Genomic DNA, 20,753 nt, shown 5'->3' with positions numbered 1-20,753 from the left:
CATTTTTATTCCGACAAAAACGAAAGAATAACCGAGAATGAAAGTTGAAATTTGCCTTTTGAAAGAACCAGGGTTTAAACACAAAACTAAAGATTGTGGGCCTGTTGAAGTCTACCCACCATACTCCAACAATAACAGGTGGAAGTTTTCAGGCTCTGTGGTTATGGACTGCAAGTTAAGGAATAGTTCAACACTTCCAGAAAAACATTAAGTTCAGAGTTTAGCCTAGCTTAGCATTAAGACTACAATCATGGGGAAACAGCTAGACTCTGTGAAAAGTTCAAACATCTACTAGCAGCTCTAAAGCTCACTAATTACCACATTGTGTCCTGTTTAACTTGAATCTGGTACATTCTGAGTACTATTTCCTGATGTACAGTTTATCCGTAAGCCGAATGTCTCCAGCTGTAGTGTTGTTCACCAAGAAAAAGTTGCAGCATGTATTCCTGAAAAGCCACAACATGTAGATTTTTGTTAGATTAATGAGACTAATGAGACATAACATGTTAATTAGTGGTGCTGGTAAGTGTTTTTTAATCTCTGAAGAGAACCAGGCTAGCTTTCTTCTTGATTCTAGTCTTGATATGCTTGATATGCTGTGATTAACATATTTCCGAAACTGTTGAATGGTTCCTTAACTTGCAGTCCCTTTCGCATTCATGTCATTTCCACAGAGCTGGAAAACTTCCACCTGTAATATTTTTATCTTTGAACGGAGCCAGGCTAGCTGTTCCTCCCTGATAAGCTAGGCTAACACATAAACAAGACACATATATCAATCTCTCATTTCAAAAGCATACGTTTTGTGAGGACAAAAAATATCTTTGTCTTTGTGTAATCGGAAACAGCAGGGTTATGTTAAATGGTGAAGAATTCGAGAAACACTAAAATGTCATTAATGTAAGGTAGAGGTCATGATAGTCAGATCTGTGTACAGTAAATATGCCAAGGTGACAGTGACTTCAATGGTGATATATCGATGTTTAAAACTGCTACAAAGGAAACCTTTAAAGTATGGCAATGAGCGTGTCTGTGTGTTCTTTCATCCACTCAAGAGGCACTTCTCTTATATCACAAATACACCAACACAATAAGAGAAGCAGTGTGCCAGATTAAACACCATTAAAAAGGTGCAGTATATCAAGGACCCGGGCACTTCACATGACCTCTAGCTGTGTGCCAAAGTGAACCTTTGAAGTTTCTCTAGTCTTTCATCATCCGAGAGCTTCAAGTATAATGTTTTCTTTTAGCCATAATTCACTGTCATTGATTTTTGGATTACAATTCTATTTTGTTGACGTTGTTTCCTGTAGATGTTATGTTGATGAAGCTTAACTTGTTGTGAGGAGAGTTCTTTTTCTTGATCCAGTTCTTGTAGCTCATGCTTATTCCAAACCAATATGAACTGTAAACCACTTCACTTGACTTCACAAATACTGTAGACTGTGCTACTTAGAACGGCATGTTCGGCACTTTATAAAGGCTCTGTTTCAGATGACCCTCCTGATGTTTACGTGTTTTTACAATTTAGCCCCAATAACTGGACTAAAGCTTGATGAAAATTGGTTGGTGATACCAAGCGGCAACTTATGTGGCTGGGAAATGAAGTCAATACGGAAGTGCCAAAAACTGTAATTCCGCGAGCTGCATTATCTTTATCATATTATTGAAGACTTTTTGAGGGACTCCTGCAGTAGTTAAAAGCATCTCTTGTTCAACAGCAGAAAAGTTTGTGTTCTTTAAAAACTTCCTGGGTTCCACTGGGCGAAAGGGGAAACACATCCTGTGTTCCCGTGACTTTAAAAAGTCACAAATGAAAAGCAAAATCAGTCAGGAAGCTAACGGCGATCAACAAACAATGAGTGCAGAGATGCCATTCTTATCTGATGTGTGCTCACACACTATCTCATACTTAAAGAATTCCTTCAGAGCCCAACTTCTTCACTCTACACCACATCTGGCAGATGTTTAAACTCTTTGCAACATCTACACACACCATCACTCCCACAAGGAACCTGCTAACCCTCCCGACTCCTACATGAAGGGTAATTGGTGACTGAGTATCAGGTTGAAGCTCTCTGCACTAGTTACTGCTCAGCTTAGTGGATTTTATATTTACAGGTTTCCTGTCATGGCTCTGGTGCCAAATGACATGATTTTACACATTTGTCAAATTTTGTGGATTTTTTAAACACTTTAACGTAGTGCCTAACCAGGATTAGATTCATGTAGCCTTCAGTAATATCCAAGTTAAACAAGACTTAATCTGTGCCCTTGACTTCATAATTTGATTACAATTTAGCTCCTAATCTTCATTAACAACACTTGCTACTGGCTTTGACCTTTGCATTAGTGTGTGTGTGTGTGTGTGTGTGTGTGTGTGTGTGCGCGTGTTGTGTGTGTGTGTGTGTGTGTGTGTGTGTGTGTGCGCGTGTGTAGCTGGAGTTTTCCTACAACTTTCCATTCTTTATCTGATAACACAGGTCCTGCCCTTTCCTTAACGCCCTCCCTTCCTCCTCCTTTCAGCCCTCTCTCTCTCTCTCTCTCTCTCTCTCTCTCTCTCTCTCTCTGAAAGGTTGACCTTGTGTATCAGTCTCTGTCAGCAGTTTAACGGACCATCAGATATTCCGATCAGGGTCCGGAATACTAACAGAGCCGGTGGCCTGTGAAACCAGAACTCTGATTATTAACACGGTTGACTCCTAAAAGGACAAAAAATCGTGGGTTAATGTTCCCCGACACCCTCGGGTGCCGGAACTATGTTTAGCAATGATGTTGGAAAAGTTGATAATAAACCCCCTGGTCTTTCTCAACGAATGCCTAACGCCTACCAACACGTACGTTTTTGTGTTGTCCCTCATTGCACACATGCTGCAGTTCTTTGATAACTGTCAATTGTTTCAGGTTTAAAGAAAGTTCAACCTTTTTTTTGGAAATACTTTTTTTAGATAGCAGAATGATACCACTCTTAAGCCTGAGAGTGGAGCCGAGAGGTGATTAGCCTCACTAGCTTAGCTAAAGGCTGGAAGCTTTGTAAACAGCTAGCTTGAAACCACAGATGTTATTTTTACATATCTGTTTGTATACAATTTAAATGTCTACAATGATTTAATTAGTCAACCTCAAACGTGTTTGTAGCCTTGACATTTAAAGAACCAAGCTGGGCGTTTCACCTACTTCCAGTCTTTAAGCTAAGCCAAGCTGAGCTCAGCCTGACTCTAGCTCTGTACTTTACACGCAGATATCAGAAGTCAAAATAAAAATAACTAATAAGCATGTTTCCAACAATTATGTGTTCTCAGGTTCGTTATTATGCGTATCATTAGCTACATGCTAAAGGAAACCAGCTAATTCATTACGTTAACGATAAACAATGGAACCCATTAATGCCATTCAATTGAATAGAACTGTTTATCCAAGTCAGACAGGAATTTCTTTACAGTCTGCATTCCTTATTTCAACTTGGCTCCATATTGTATTCAATATTTCAAACTTGCTGCTCTATTTTTACTGTATTTAGTCATTTATACATCTTTATGCAATGAATAATTTCATAAAAAAAAAAAAAAGAACTGTCTTGGCTTCCCTCCCTTTTTTCCACTGCTGTTTGGAGTTCGGCTCCAGATCCCTGCTCTGTAATGTATTGTGGGATGGGCCCGAGAATTCAGGAAGTCACTCCTGTTGTCTCCATGGCAACCCTGAGGTCAGCTCTGCGAGGCCGGAGACCCCTCCTCAAACACAAAGAACCAAGAGGCCTGGATCAACACAAACAACCCGGCTTCCACACACACGCATGCACACACACTTACAAACACAAATGCGGGCAAGCTCACAAGAACATAAACTGCATTCAGCTAACTAAAGGACTTCCTGTGTAAGCTCTTCGGCAACAACATAAATTCTGTGTACAACATGAACGCTTCTGTAAATCACTGGTGAGGATGCAGCACTGGAGAGCACAGCTGACTGCTGTGCATTAAAGTTAAAGGACTATGTCAAGTTTTTGGAAGACTGTTATTCAGCTTACTGGTTAACACACTGACGCCACAAGCATCTCAATGCTCCGAGTAAATGATTGGTTCTGCTGGATTGGAACATGAGCAGCTTCAACCAATCTTAGATGATCAGTATACTGGATCATTTAGGTAGGGTTGGGTAAGAGACTAAAAGATGGTACATAAATACTATTTTTTATGTGAATATTACAAACACAGTAGCAGGGATACTGGCGGTTTCCGGCTTTAACACAACAACGTGTTATCACGGAGCATAGACTGTATATAAAGATGGACGATGCGTCTCCATTTCCTCCACTGTACAAAAATGAAGCCAAAGGTTTTCATGAGTTCTGCCATCTTGTGCTAGGGATGTCACCAGAGTTTGTGCAGTGGTGATCGGACTTACAGCCGCAGTGTCGTTTTCCTGCCCCATACACCCAGTCGACTGAACAGCGAGCAGTTCTCATGCTGTCAATCATGACGTGACAGCCCATTTTTAAAGTATCAAATGACATATTAAAAATAAACACACTTAGTTTGGCCCATGTCCCATCTGCTAACATGACGGAGGCGGTTTATGACACATATTGCGGCCATCCAACATGAAGGGGGGCGATCAAAATGTTTGTTCAGCTTTATTTTCAGGGCGATGTCATGTCTTTATATCCAGTCTGTTGTACAGAGCACAAGCAACAATGATGTTCCATATTCTCCCCACTTACAAGTTGTATTGACCAACAAGCTACACTGTTGTCCTCTTTTAAGGATTTTATAGATATTATAACGTCTTCTGCCTCGTCTTGTTGTAACAGTACATCTCCCTGTGGAAGCTTTTCCTTGGCCCTCCACACATTCATCCTGCCTGGGAACCAAAGCGACCGTCATCCCAAGGGAGGAAAGAGTCGGATGAATAGGCAGCGCTCACTGAGGGTCACTTTCATACGCAGCCCACCACAGATTACTGATTACCTAGTTAAAAAGTACCTTCAGAAGTTTAATACTCAGTGATCCAGAGGTGCATGATGGCACGATTGAACTACATATGACCTCAGGTTGTTGATTACCATAATCACACACCATAAGCAATATGAAATAAAATCCATTCTGAACCTTTAACCCTCTAATGTTCTGTCCACTGGCTCAAATCTAATGAACCTACAGTGAGGTTTAGACTGCTTCATCCTTCACGTCACCTTATTCCTCTAATCTACACATTTCTCAAATTTAAAGACACTTTCTATTAGTGTATGACCTGATTACTTCACATTATTTTTGGAATAGCCTACTTGAACTTCAGAAACGATGTGACTCCATACAGTTCAGAGCTAAGCACCATATATAGACAACAGCCCATATAAATGTATTTTTGTCTCAATAATCTATCACAATCAAACTGTTTTCCTTTTAAATGTAATAACTCTGAAAAGAAAAATGAGCCAATGTAATCTGATTACACTTTCCCTGTAGTCATTTACAGTCGGGTGTTTGGCTACAGTATATTTTTACACAGCAAATGTACTTTGGAAATTTGAGCTGATGACATGCATTTGTTCAAAGTACGTCTGGGTCATTTCATGCACATCTGAACCCTGCAAGCTTTTTTTTTATATATCCTGAACTGTGAAATATATTTCCTATCTTCTTCAGCAGTTATACATCCTCTGTAGTCAGGCATTAAAGCACCCAGCCTGAGTAAAATGCAGGTAAACTGCAGGAGGTGAGCTGAGCTCTGCTTTGACGAACACAATATAAAAAGTAATAATTTAAACTTTTTTTGATTGTCAGCATAGTTATACAACAGACAGAGCTTAAGTATGAATATTTAAAGATTGTAGTGTGTCCTGTAGCAAATTCGGCTGATAGATAATTCACTGTCTGCTTCACGTTTGCCATTTAAATCTTTCCCTGAGTCTCACATCGTTAGTCCGGACTCATTGGCGTGCTTTGCGGATGTAAGTTATAAAAAACAATTATCCAAGTTATTCTTTGATGCTGGAGCAACGCCGAATTTATCACTATCATATTTGAATCGGTGAAATATTACTATTCATGTTTAATAACGTACGCAGGTGTGCTGAAAGCTACGATAAGTCAGACTTGAGTACTTTCTCAGCGGAGTTTGGCGTCTTAGTAAACCTGCGGGAGAGAGACAGCGGATCCAGTCCGGAGGTAACTCACCGTGTCTCTGCGGACAGCGGCTCCAGACAGCCGGCCCGGCGTCGCTGCTCTCTGCGGCTGATTTGAAAGAGCGGCGGCCATTCCTGGAGCACCTTGCCACACGGTGACATACATGTTTAGAGGTCTGTTGACAGTCAGAGAAGAAACTCAGTCTTCTGGAGGTGGGTGGGTCACTTGTCCTCAGCGACGGTGCAACGGTGCGGGGATGAACTTGGTGATGACAAACACTTTTTTCTTTTTTTTTTAAGTTGAGCCACTCGAAAGGTGTCACTCTTTTTTACTTGTACTTCTACTCTCTGAAGTCTCCTTCCCCTTGTCCTCGCTCAGACTGTCCCCGCTAAACTCTGGAGGTTTTTGTAGGAAGAAAAGTGGACGGAGTCCGGCCCTCTTTTTCTTTGACCGGTGTGAAGTTAGCTTAGCCACAGGAAGAGCGCGCTTCCGGTCATCACGTTAGGCATGAAGTAAAGTTATACACGAAAAGTACACATAAGCCTACTTCAACGCGATTATGAAAGTCTAATGTTACCATAAATTTTGCTAAATGGCGCACTGCGTATTTTTAAGGATAAACGAATGCTTTTGTTTTGAAATCAGTGACATTATTTCCGGTATCATGTTGTCTAGTTGTGTTAAACTTGGAGCTTCGACACTGGCCAATAGGAAGCTGTAGGACAGTAGAGCCAACTCTCACCTTGCAGACTCACACACACACACCTACACACACACACCTACAACATAACACACACACACACACACACTATATGTTAATAAGACCTTTCCTTTTGTTCCCTAGTTTAATCCCTACATACTTTACTGTATCTCAACCAAAGCCATATTTTCTACTATATAGCCACGTGACTGGAATCTGAGCATTTACCAACCACATTACTGCTCTGCTTAGAAACAAACTTGTACAATAAAACACAGTGATTTTTCCCACTGGGTCTGAACAGAACCAAAAGATAAGATTCCCAACAGTGAGGAAAGGACAGCGAGGCCTTATCTCACCTTGCAGAGGCTGCACCAACCTCCACACTGCTGACTGCTGAGAGGTCAACTGTACACTGATGTCCTTTTCATTCCGCATGGATCAGCTGAGAATCTTTCAATCAGCACGTCTCCTTTCATGAGCAGACATTCTCCTCCGGTGCTGGTTATGTAAAGGGGGAGCACGTTATGCTATACTCACAAAAAGCCTCAGCTGCATGAGCACATTCAATCACCCTGAACTTAACCCTGACCAATACACTGATCTTATATCAAACAAGATCATGAACTGGTTTTACCCCAGAGCCAATCATGTTCCTAAATTAGAAGACTTGATAAATTGTGTGGGATCAATTTCATCTGTACTGCAGGCTCTGCAGGCTCACTCTGCCAGGTTTATTTTGGCTTGCTCTGTACTATACTGCTTCTAGTATCCACACTTACCAAAGAAAAATGAAAATCAAGTTATTCCTCAGATATGGTAATGCATAGTATTCCTATGTTGCAGTCTTGTAGGACTGAAATATGTGCTCTGACAGCATAATGGCAACGTTTCTGTCGTGATTGCATACATTTCTGTACATTTTGTTATGACTGAGGAAATGACCAAATTGAATTTTTGAACAAATTTATCATAGTACCACATAATGTAAGGGGACATAAACCATAATGTTCCTAGTTTAAATCCAGGGCTCCTTTTATGCACGCCATTTCCAATGTATGTATAAAGAATGGACACCGTGTGTGTGACATCAGTCGTAGGTTTCCAAAGTGCCATTTTGAAGCTTAAAATATATGGCACTGGTAAACATGTTTATTTCTGCTGTGAAATTGATAGATAGATAGATAATATGGGCTCTTATGGAGGTTGTAATGTTCTGTAGCCAGCCGCTGCATTGGCTTCAATTCCCAGCCACAGCAGTTTGCTGCTTGGGCATTTCCCGTGTCTTTCCCCCTCATATATCCTGTCATATTTATACTACTAAACACCATCTAAAAAGTGGCCAGTAATAATAATAAAAATCCACACTAGATACGCGAGAGTTTAAGCATCTACAGTCAGCAGTAGAAGAAGTATTAACATCCTCAAGTAAAAGAAGCAATATCAGTACAAGTTCTGCAATGAAAATGCAACTTAAGTAAAAGTATGCAAGCATTATAAGCAGATTCAAGTATAAGTGGTAATGTATTTGATAGTAAGTACTGGTGTACAGTATTTCCTATAGTTGGTCAAGCTAAATGTAGATATTTTAAATTAGGTGTGGTTAAAAGCATCATATATTATAAGCTACTCATATGGTGTGTATGTAACTAGTAAGTAAAACGATCAAATATATATAGTGGAGTATAAAGAACAATGTTTCTTTCTGAACTGTAGAGGAGGAGTTCAAGTAAAAAAGGAAATTTCTACTGGAGTAAATGTGCTTAGTGACATTCCACCGATGTCCAGAGGTTTGATGTTGCTCAAAAAAGAAAACAAACAAAAAGAAAACAGCAAAAAAAACCCAAAACAAATATGTAGCTGATAACTGTCCAAAAAATCAGACCAGACCACCCAGTCAGAATTTGTAATACTGTAGTTACGTAACACTGCTGATGTAGGTGATACAGTGAGGTACAATAAAGACACAATTTCCCATAAATACCTAGGCCATATGTTATACATCACAAAGTAGTCCAAAATAAACTGTCTCATCTAATGTAAGTAAACACAGACCAAGTTGGCCCATGTGACACTTGCCATGGCCCACTTTGAGCCTCTGGGGTTGGAGAGCCTTTGTCCGAGCACTGTGTGCTGTCTGGGTAACCCTGGACAAACCCAAACCCTAACCCTGAAGTGGGCCCCTTGAAGAAGGCAGAGTCGGCCCACATGTCCTCACTTCACAAACATTTCCCCACTCTGAAGGTTGAAAAGTCAAAATGCTTCTCTCACAGATGCACAGATTCGTGGACATGAACACAGACACACACCCACACACCCACACACCCACACACACACACACACACACACACATGCTTTCAACCTGAAATGGCAGTCCATGTTTGCTTTTTCCACTGCCCTCATCACAGCTTTGTTTAGGGTACAAACTGAAGCAGAAGCTACTGGTATCAGGATCTGAATGCAGATAAAACACCTCCAGATTGTTGAAGAATAAGTGTTTGCATTCAAAGCACCATCGGGATGTGGGGATTAGGTAAGAGAGTTGACACTCAAAGCAGTAGCTGGAGGTGTGACCTATAGAGGAGATCCCACTCCACTAACACTAGTATATGAAAACAGTTTAGGAGATCACCATCATCTGACAAACAATACATCATATGACAAAATACAGTGCTCACGGCTGAGTACATGCAGCCTAAACACGTCCGTGCTATTTCCATCTTTGTTGTTTAGTTTTTCTTTGATTCCTGTCCATGTCCATGTCATCCTCATTGTTCTGACATGGAATACAATATTCATAACTATGCTTTCATGCATGTATAATCACCTGAAAATAACAATCTTTTTTGTTTTTGTTACTTAAAAATTCTCCATTTATATCTACAGTGGGAGCAGGTCCTCTTCCATGAAGGACACCATGTTGAAACACTGTGTTTCTACAGTAGCCCAGAAAAGACAAACTAAATACTGACTCTAAACAGGGCCTATCAAGTGTTGCTTCTCCTTTACACTAGGAAAGTGAGGGTGATGTGAGGAATGGTAATGGTAAATGGACTGAACTTATATAGCGCCTTTCTAGTCTTCCAACCACTCAAAGTGCTTTACAGGACATATCTCATTGACCCATTCACACACATTCATACACTAATGGCATTGGCTGCCATGCAAGGTGCCAACTGCTCATCAGTTTGAGGAGCTAACCATTCACACACATTCATACACTAATGGCACAGCCTTCAGTAGCAATTTGGGATTCAGTATCTTGCCCAAGGACACCACGACATGCAGACTGGAGGAGATCGAACCAGGGATCGAACTGATTAGTGGACGACTCAGTCTACCTCCAAGTCACAACAGGAGATTCCAATACAGCAACTACACCACTAGATGCAACTAAATTTTACACACTGGACCTTTAAGCTCAGATGTTGGGTTATAATTAAATGACAATGTTTGTGTTTTTTGTGAGCTCATAGCCTTAGATGGAATTGCCTCATGGAAAGCATGTATCTGAACGTCCGAACATAATACAATGCTGTAAGCTTTTAATCTGTTAAATGTACGGAAGCCCCAAGAGGCAAGAGAGAAGAAAACTGGTGATCTAAGTTTGATTGAAACTGTTTTCTCTTCTTTTTGTTTTTGACTTTGGTCTTTTGTTTCTCCTGGATTATTATTCTTTTTTTCATCTGGGAAAACGTTTTTGTGTTGTTGTGATTTTCATTTCAGCTGCATTTTCAGCGTTCATGTTTTCCTCCAGGTGAGTTTATATTTCTCTATTCACTTCATTCAATTCAATTCCATTCCATTCATGAACACAAGGTTAGCAAGTTAGCAAATTCAATTAATGAAATTTGATTGTTTGATCGTGTGTTTCTTGGTGCATTACAGCCACTCGTCAATCATTGCAATAGAGTCAAATCATTGGTTGTATTGATTATCTCGGGATCTATGTGCACGTGTCTTCATTAAAAAAAAAACATAAAAAACTGCTCCATAGTGCCACAAGAGGTGAAAAACTCCACAGGATAACTTTAATTTGTTTCATTATTAACCATGGAAATTGTCTAAATTGAATCTAAATACAGTATAAATACATTTCATTTCACTTAGAAGACAAACAAAATGGCTGTCGAAGTTTGAGAAGGAAAATCTCAAAAAAAGTCACCGTAAATGTATTATATATATATTTTGATATATTTAAAGGTTAATATTTACTGACACAGTGTCCTCTGGGTAATCTTCCAGTTTATTATATACACTCAAGTCATTTTCTCTGACAGCAGAGATGTAAATCTTTCATTCTCAATAGAGATCATGATCTGCAAACAGAACAGTTTACATATCCAGTGGGCAGTAAGTTACAGAAGAAAACTATGGGAGAGGTAGTGTTTGCACGTCTAAGCAAATGTGTGTTTCGTATACATGAGAATGCAAACACGGCAGAGGAGAGACAAAGGCGGGGGAGGAGAGGAGCCGCGGGTCAGATTTCACTGATCTGTTAGAAGTGGCAGAGAATGGAGGACAAAACAGAGATTTCTACTGAGAAATTCAGTACGGTCAGTTTAAGCTGAGTCGGTTTACAGGTAGAAAGATAAACAGGGCTTGTTTTTTCAGTCAGTGTGGCTCATTTATGATCCGGTGATTATGAAGTGTGTTCCTCTGGGATTAGGCCATTCTGAGCTGCAGCTCATTTAAAAACAATATGGGGCAGACATACACTAGTCTAAAGATCATTCTCTGTGTTTGATTCATGAAAGACACTGGGCATAAAACACCTTGCTTACACAGATTCAAAAAAACATCTGTGATGTCTAAATCCCAAATTAAAACTGATGACACCTGCCTTAGAAACAGTGATTCCTCCTTATACAATGCTAGCACAAATGAGCATTTATTGGGAATACTTCTTTCTATACGACGAAAGACGATTAATAGAATATATATTTGTTTGATTGTATGATTTCACCGCAAATCACAATATCCTGACATAACTAGCAGGAAATCACTAACACCAAGCCTAGACTTTGATTAGGTTGGGTAAGGTTTTATGGGCTAGAATCAATCAATCAATCAAACTTTATTTGTATAGCACGTTTCATACAAAACACAAACACAACACAAAACACAAAGTGCTTCACACAATAAAACCTGGACACCTCAACACACACTTTTATATTACATTTCTGCCATATTCTGTCCATATAATAAAATAATATATGTAATATAATATAATGTAATAAAATAATCTGACACATTGGTATCTAAATTTAAATAACAGCCAAAAAATGTGTACATTTTCCCCCTAATTCACAAAGACGGCAGCAGAAATCTCAGAGGTGGACAAAGTTAAAAGTTAAAAATAACTCTTTGCGTGGATTAATACTTCTGAGGTATTTCTTTCTTTTGAATAAAGAAAAGGCTGGTTGAGTGATATCACCGGTCGTCCGTTCACATCAACCCCTTCGTGGCTTCACCATGAGGATTTCTCATCTGAAGCGTCGTCGCTCACCAAATACCACAGCAGCATCGACACAAAAACTGATTTGCAGACTGTTTCTGTTTGTATCAGGTGTCAAAGCTCACAGAGCCACTTCATGAGTCTGAGTGACCTGTCGTGTCTCCAGTACAATGACTATTAGACATTTTCATCTGTTGTTTGTTTGCTGTGGTGTACAGCTGTAATGTATCCTGGAGTTTCAGGTCACCTGTTATTGACCTCTGTGACGTTTTTCTTCACCCTGACCCCAACTAGCCAGTCCTTCATGTGACATTTAACCATAAGCTAAATATACATAGTATATACCTGATATTGATATGAGAGTTGCTAGCAGTGTCAGTTCAAGTTGTTTCGATTCAAATTACAGTTACAGGCTGTCTACCTGCAGTCTGATCAAACTGACTCAGGCTCACAGAACCGTGAGTCCAAGTGTATCTTCCTCCAGCTTTGTGCTGTATTTAATTGAAAATAAATCAAGCAATTGCTAGCAGTGGAAATAGACGATGCTGTATTTTCAATGTGTAATGAAAGTCGTCTTCATTACTCACATTTGGTAATAATAGTAATGAAGCAAGTGATTGTTTTATTGAAATCGTGAATGTACATGTGTGTGCAGGTCAGCTGGGACTGACTGGAGGCCAGCCCTGCATTCATTCAGTTAGTTTGGCTAGTTCGGTAGCCTGAACACATATACTCATTGTGGTAATGTGTGTAAAATGTGACGTGACATTATTGCACAATTCATTTACAATAATTGTGCATTATTGAAAATGAAGGTCTTCTCTCCAGGGTGTTCAGGTGAAGAGTCCCCAGTGTAGCTGAGCACTATTTAAATGTTCCGAAACATACCATGAGCTGATTAGTTGGGGAGGGAGATTTAATCGGTTCTTGAGGCCGCTGCACGGCCATCCTAACACAACGGAATCAATAAACATCGAGCAGTGTGCTTTAGCATGCTGCTGCAGAGTGATGATGAGTCTGTCCAAACGTCCTGCTACATGAGCTGCGGACTCCAGGAGATTCTGTAACAAAAGCAACCTGGAATCCTTCAAAGATGAAGGTGTACCAACTGATGGAAAACGTATAAATAGCAACCGATTCTCTCTTCCTCAGCACAGAGAGTTTATTTATAATACTGCACAGCAAAGATGAATCTGATCACACACTGCGCCGCCTCCGGACACACAGGTCACAAGAGTCCAATGACAATGCAGATCTGTCACTGTGACGGAGCTGAGTTATCTCAGGCCTATGAGAGCAGTCAGAAATGCCCATGTGGCAATCTATCTGAGATACCTTTGGACCTTTTATTACAAATCTTAATCAATCCGTTTTAATATAAAGGAAATGAACAAAGCAAGTGTCTCAGGGTTTAAGAGAAAGTCACGTGTCACGTGTGTGTGGAACGTTTCAGTGTTGGTTTGTATTGAAACAGCCCCACCTAGTGGATCTACAACAGTAACACACGGTACACCTCTACACACAGGCTTTCTGGGTAACTGAAGCATGATACTCACAGGGATTAAAGACATTTATTGTCTAGGATCAGTGTTTTCATAACACAAAGCTTCAGCGTTGACAATCATCATCTGATCGGCAGCACTTCAGAGTACTGGCTCTGGTTCCAACTCCTTAGAGAACACTACAGAGAAATCACATAATACTGATTTTATTACACAACATAGAGATATGAGCAGCTGAGAAACACAAAAATTGACGATTGAGGTCATTTGATTTAAAAAAAAAAGAAGAAGAAGAAGAAGAAAAAGCTTATTTATAATCAAGTTAGTACAAAATTACACATTTTGCCAAAGTTTAAAAATCTAAGACTGAAAAAAAGTCAAAATACGTCCATGAAAAGCGCTCGTTTTTCTCACTGGCCAGCTCAGATTGTTATTATAGGTGTCTGACAACATATTTCCATACTGAAATGGCTATCATTCAGAACACCTTAAACTGTATATATCATTAGTGTTTGTATTAAGTTGTGTTAATATTCTTCACTTTGGTAGATTTCTGTCCCACTAGTGCAACATTTCAGTCTAATATGAGCTGTGACTTCGTGTCAGCGTGGCTCATCTATGCTCTGGGTGAAGTGCTCCCCAGTATACAGGCCGTAGTGCAGGGTATTTTTCTGAGCTGCAGCCCAGGACATCTGCAGGCTGGAGAAGCGAGCGGCCCAGTGGCCCTGAGGGTCCACTGTCACCACCCCGCCCAGCCCGTCCACTCTGGACTTCATGTAGGCCAGGCCTAAATCACTGGCTGCCTCCACCGACTGACCTGAGGTTGGTTAGAAGAAGAAAAAATGTGGTCCAACAGTAACTGAACTACTCTACTGTGCGTGCATTACATGTACATTTACCGTAAGTGTGTGTGTGTGTGTGTGTTACCTTGCTCCATGTGGAACAGGATAAGTCTGGCTAGTGTAGTCTTCATGATGGCTTCTCCGTGGCCTGTAGTTGACACTGCTCCTATCTCGTTGTCAGCGTAACCTCCACTTCCTGACACACACACACACACACACGCACACACACACACACACACACACACACACACACACACACACACACACACACACACATCATATCACATGGTGTCACCCTTACAAGCTATTTCAAAGGCAGTTCGAGTTTCCTTGTTTTATTGCAACATGCCACTTTCAGACAGATGTGTCAATACAGTTAGAAAGAATCATCCTGTAAATGATGGAAATACATTAAAGAAAGTGTCACTGAGCAAGACTGAAAGTGTCTGTTTAGAAATGTGACTGACAAAACAAACTCTCCCTGCGAAGGATTACAGATCAGTAGTTGGCATAAGGATGTAATTACACATCCTTTACACTAGATGGTAGAGTTTGACTTGAGCGCCTTCTCTCTTGGAATACACTGCAGCAGTGTTTGGACACCAGTGCAAACTTTGATGCTTGTCATTTTTAAATCATTCCATCAAAACATGGAAAATATCTATATCTGAAAAGGGTTCACTGTGCAGGCTTGGAACCCTGTCAGGCACAGCAATCTAGTCACGAGACGACCACAGCCTGTATCAGGAGCCTGTTGAGTCAGGTTGTATAGTGTGAGGCGGTACAACCGGGCAACTGAAGCAATCTGATCAGAGAAGGTAGAGGTGCGAGACAGGAAGTCAATTTTGACGTTGATATCATGTTGACCCCTTCGGTGTCTCCACTGTAAAGCGTCCCTGGGTTTATGATCTTATGGAAGCCATTAAAGATTGTGCTTCTCACCCAGCATGCATAGTGAAAAAAGACAAAGACATTGAGAGTTGTGTTTTTCTCACATCACGAGTGTTGAATCAAACTCTGTTTACAAAGCTACAAGTGCCACATATTTGGTTAGAAATGACCAGGAAGAGGAGGTTGTGATTTTCTGAACCATTTCTTTGTTTTTCAGATAGAGATGGTTCTCAGTGAACTGCAGCCACGTCTAGAATTCTACTGTGGTTCAATCGTCCATCTGATCTTAGAAACAATTCTATGCTGATGATGAAATGTTACAGTAGACAAAAGGTGACTCATAAACAGGTTCAGCAATGATAAATTCTAAATCTGAAACACTCACCTAACGTTACCTAAGGTTACATAAACATTTGAGTGTGTGCCTTTCATCAAAACGGTGACTGATGCCATTTTGAACTGAAGTTTCAACTTTCAGCTTTCACTTTTCACAGACAGCCTTTGCTGTTAAAGCCAAAACGTCTGCTTCTGACTGTGAGGCTGCGACTTGCCCACTGACTCATGACAGTAAAATCACTCATTTACTGATAGTGACTGATTAGACGGGGCTGAAGCGGCCAAAATCCACTTACTGCTGTTTACTGAAGCTCAGTATAAAACAGCTCTTGAGATAATTCAGCTCCTGTCACACAACTGTATACTTATCTTCTTAAATGACACTTCTGGCTGATTACTCAGCATTAGGTCAACAACATTAGGTTATTAGCACAGGCCAGTCAGGTCACGTGGTGCAACATGTGTCTGAGAATGTTGTGCAGTATGTTGTTCACAAGCACAGAGCTCAACTATTAACTCAGCAGGCTTTGATTGAACTGTGTGGAACTCCTTTTGGTCAAAGGTCGACCAGGCAGGTGAAGTCAGAGAACAATGAGTCAATCTATTGTTTTTGTCAGACTATGGTGTCCACTGTTTTTTTGCTCTCTCTCATAAAATGTTCATAAAAAGGTTTATTTGTATGAGGGCTGACCTATCACGGGTGTGTCGCCCACTCGTCCCTCCATCTTGTTCAGGATCCCACCTGTGGAGGTGGCAGAGGCTACGTTGCCCTCAATATCGACTGCCACTGCTCCAACCGTGCCCATCTTCCCCCTCCACGACAAAACACACAGAAACAGTAGAGTTATGTTTGAATGACTTCATCATATAGCATTCACTTTTATTTTACACCCAGTTAAAACCGGGTTAAGAAACACCTTCTTTTAACTATCGGCCCCTCGCTGCTGGCAGGATCTGAAAGTTTTGCTCTGTACTTTGCTCTTTTGTGGAGTGCAGCTGTAGTCAGCTGGGACTCACAGCAGTGACAGTGAATTCCAATGATGACCCAGACTCAGAGCGACAAACCTGTCCAAACATCCAGAGAAGCTTTCCCAAACTGGTTTTGTAGTATAATCCGTTGTTGATTCTTCTGCTCAGTATGTTCCAAAAAATTCATCACTTCTATCTTTACTGTTCTACTTTGGGAGGTTGTGAGATATGAGGAGGAAACACCAGGACGAGGAAGCAGTGCATTTTTCACATGAACTTTAGACCAGATATTGGTATTAACTCCATAAATCTATGCCGACAAAGAAATCGTAAAACAAAGTTATATGACAGTGAGATACCGTATGAAAAATGCTGTAAACCATCTGATTTCAGATTGATTGGTTCTCCTATCTGTGCTCATTATAATAAGCTGGGTTAGTGTGTGTTGGCAGGTTAGCACTTCCAGTTCCAAAGAGGGTTACCCAACTCCGAATGCAAGTAAACAAATCATTTGTTAAGCAAGAAACGTGTCACGATGGGTCGATGCAAAAAGCTTTCCCAAGACCTTCTCAGTAACATGACTGAGCCACACAGCAATGGCCCTGGATAACGATGAATATCTCAACTCCTAAATGTTCCAGTTGGGTTATTTTTGAGGCACAAGTGGAAGGAACATCACTCCATCAACTGACCATGCACAGAAGCTCCTCGCAGGTATTCCAACTGGGGAATCAGAAAGGTAGCCAGGAGAGCAGTCCTCAAAACAACGACCACTTGGATGCTTAAATGTGGACACGAAGTGCAAGTAGGCTTCAGGAGGAGTTTTGAGGAAGGATCCCGGGTGTATCCTATGAGAAGTTTCAATTCTGTACACAAATCAATCAGATTCTGTTCAGTGATTGGTGAGCTGATCTGATGAGACAGTTGAAGGACTGATTGCGGCGCCTCATACGTAACCGCATACTTGTCAAAGGGAGATTGAGGATGTCCCCTTTGGTGAATACAAGTCGATACGAAGCTTCTTACAGAAAACAGGTTGTACCTGCAAAGACTCATATCTCATGTTTCATTTCTAATGGATCATAGCATATTTGGAACAAATGCCCACATAATGTTCTGTCTTACATTTGGCACTCCACAGGGTTGGCACCAGGTTCAAGGTTCTTCTTCCAGCGCATACGGGAATAGTCAGTGATGAGGGACTCTAGGGGTACCTCAGGGACACCCATGGACCGTGCAAACTGATTGGCACCCTCTCCTGCCAGACATACATGACTTGTCTGAAACAGAGATCGATAGACTATTATGAAAACTCTATAGATCTCTTTACATTAAAGTCCTAAAAACTCATGCTGCATATTCAAATGTACCTTGTCCATAACCAGTCTTGCTAGCTGGATAGGGTTGGCTATGTTGCGTACAATAGACACGGCACCACTGGCCAGCGTTTTCCCATCCATCACCATGGCGTCCATCTCCACTTCTCCTTTGATGTTCAGCACTGATCCACACCCTGAAATGTGATTTGAGAAAAATAAAGTCTTTGCTACTGGAAGCCAAGGATTCAAGTGGTGCACTTTCTTTCTGACGACACACAACTGAAAAAATAAATAAAAAAATGCCGTCCTCTCAATATGTAAATTGATTACATTTTTATTAACCAGAAACAACAACACTAACTGTTACAGAAGCAGTTATTTGTTTCCAACACCATCAAGAACATGAAACCTGTCATCGTTTTCACGCGTGTCTTATAAGTTGTAAAACTTAGTTATGAAAGCTGAACTTTGCTCAAACTGCCATGGTCACAAAAGACACAACCTGCTATACCGACAATAACCTTCATATTTAAGACTGTTAGTTGTAGATGTACTATTATTATTTTTTCTTTTATTAAAATAGAATAGACACTTTACTGACTAATTGATGTGTTTTACATATATAGGACAGAAAGACACACAAAGGTCTCATAGACATGCAAATGTGGAGTGATGGGCGGCCACATAGCGGCAATCTGGGACCAGTTCAGACTTTATTACGTTGCTTAAGGGCACCTCAGCAGTGCCCAGGAGCTGAACTAGCACCTCTCCAGCAACCAGGGCAGACATATGCTCCACATACACATCACACACACATGTATGAAACGTCAGCAAAACATGCATATTTGGATATGTACATGATCAAAAGTGCAGCACAGTGATGTTACCTGCGTTGAAGGAGGGGTTATTCTCCAGCTGGGTCACAGCCTCCACAACAGCGTCCATGCTGCTGCCCCCTCCCTGGAGGACAGCGTACCCAGCTCGCACTGCTGAGCACACGCCTGTGGTGGACTTTTCTGACCGCTCCTTTGGGATATGACCCGCCCCTCCATGGACCACCACCACTGGCAACATGTCAATCACCTGAGAAGGAACTGTGGAGAGACAAGACGTAACGCAGGTTACAGTAAAAGGTGCTGCATGGAAGATAAAGGACAGCTCCAACATGATGACAGGTGTTTTCTCTACTGTCAATATTTTCAAATGAAGTCTGGTGAAGTGCAGAATATGGTCAACACAGATGTTTAACTGCCGACTTGTCCAGGATGTACCCCTCATAATTTCGCGGTCAGTGTTTGTCCTCCGTGTACACATGAAAATATAGATTTATCCACGCCACTACAGGCTGAATTATCTAAACGTCATATTAAAGCATGTGGATACAAATGTTACAGCACATGTCTGAAAGACACTTTGGAAACAGGTGGATTCATGTTACAGCCAGTGACAGTATAAAAACAACACAACAGCCAACGAGCGTGTCAGTAAACCGCGGACACGGCGGTGTTATGGCGTGAATGACGGCTTATGGCTACCGCCACAACGGAACACCGTCAGCAGCATGCAGCTCCAGCAGACTGACCCTGAAAAGAACAAATTCAACAATTCATTAAACTGTTGGTACCTTCTCAGGACACCGACTTACCCTCGGGACTGACTGACACGCTCACATACAGCGGATTCAGTTTGACTGTCAAGGTACTGAAGGTGAAGCTCAGAAGAAGCAACAGCACTTCCGGGATGCGACGCTTAAGAAAATAAAATATCTGACCAACAGCAGCACTTCCGGAATAAAAATGTCATCGACTATACATATTAGGGCTGTAAATCGATAAAAAAAAATTAACTAATTAATCGCAAAAAATTCTGTAATGAATCGCGATTAATTTATCAATAAATGTATCAATAAATTAATTGCATTTTTCTGAGACTGAAGCTTATAATGACTATGTATTTATGTAAAATGATCAAATTAATGTAGAATAAACAGAGAAAGTATATTTAAATTCATTCATTTTATTGGCTTAAGGTGCACATATGCACAGTGCAAATAGAAAGAAGCTGGAATGAGGAAATATACTGACGAGTGCCACACTCCTGTAGTGTAGACTAGCGAGGTCCTGTGGAGGTCATTTCAGCATGGTGTTTTGCTTTGAGGTGATATGTTAAAGTCGTGTTACTTCTGTGGAATTTAAATTCGGCTTTGCAAACTGTGCAAATTGCCTTGTTTTTGTCCAACGAGCCGTGGTGCAACTTTTTAAAATGAAATGTTCCCTCTAAAAGTCCGTCCTTATCCATCTTTCCGCCATAGACTCTGCTTTAGTTAGGATAGATCATAGACATATATACATAGACTCTCCTTTAGTTAGGATAGATCATAGACATATATACACAGACTCTCCTTTAGTTAGGATAGATCATCGACCTAACATAGACGCCGCATTGAGCAGGTTGGTCCGTTGCTGCGATACGTTAACGCATCCGCCATATTGGATGTGGCAGATCTGCCCGTAAACTAATACAAGCAGGGCCGGTTTTAGCTACACACACTAATATATCTGGGAAACAAAGCTCTTCTTTGCCACGTCCAGAATGGCGGCGACGTCGACGC

The 20,753-nt window shown here is 40.9% G+C and overlaps 1 protein-coding gene across 1 annotated transcript; it reads right to left on the bottom strand.

Moving 5' to 3' along the window:
- Nucleotides 1–12,103: 12,103 nt before the first annotated feature.
- On the bottom strand, nucleotides 12,104–19,903 carry asrgl1 (asparaginase and isoaspartyl peptidase 1). The gene is made up of 7 exons (XM_010751547.3): nucleotides 19,788–19,903; nucleotides 19,030–19,236; nucleotides 18,194–18,336; nucleotides 17,949–18,103; nucleotides 16,546–16,667; nucleotides 14,713–14,823; nucleotides 12,104–14,602 (listed from the first exon to the last, which is right to left on the bottom strand). Exons 2-7 carry the CDS (start codon nucleotides 19,214–19,216, stop codon nucleotides 14,388–14,390), a joined length of 933 nt encoding a protein of 310 aa, XP_010749849.1. The 5' UTR covers nucleotides 19,217–19,236; nucleotides 19,788–19,903; the 3' UTR covers nucleotides 12,104–14,387.
- Nucleotides 19,904–20,753: the final 850 nt, after the last annotated feature.

This window comes from Larimichthys crocea, chromosome III (genome assembly GCF_000972845.2).
Source record: "Larimichthys crocea isolate SSNF chromosome III, L_crocea_2.0, whole genome shotgun sequence".
NCBI classification, from domain to species: Eukaryota; Metazoa; Chordata; class Actinopteri; family Sciaenidae; genus Larimichthys; species Larimichthys crocea.
Note: the sequence above shows the minus strand (reverse complement) of the source record. Positions and strands in the feature narration are given on the sequence as shown.

Excerpts from the sequence above, each read along its gene's own strand:
- asrgl1 (XM_010751547.3), bottom strand. The coding sequence starts at position 19,216 with ATGTTGCCAGTGGTGGTGGTCCATGGAGGGGCGGGTCATATCCCAAAG. Across the intron at positions 18,337-19,029 it reads TAACCCCTCCTTCAACGCAG|GGTGTGGATCAGTGCTGAAC; the intron begins GTAACATCACTG and ends ATCACATTTCAG. Across the intron at positions 16,668-17,948 it reads AACCCTGTGGAGTGCCAAAT|GGGGAAGATGGGCACGGTTG; the intron begins GTAAGACAGAAC and ends TTTGTCGTGGAG.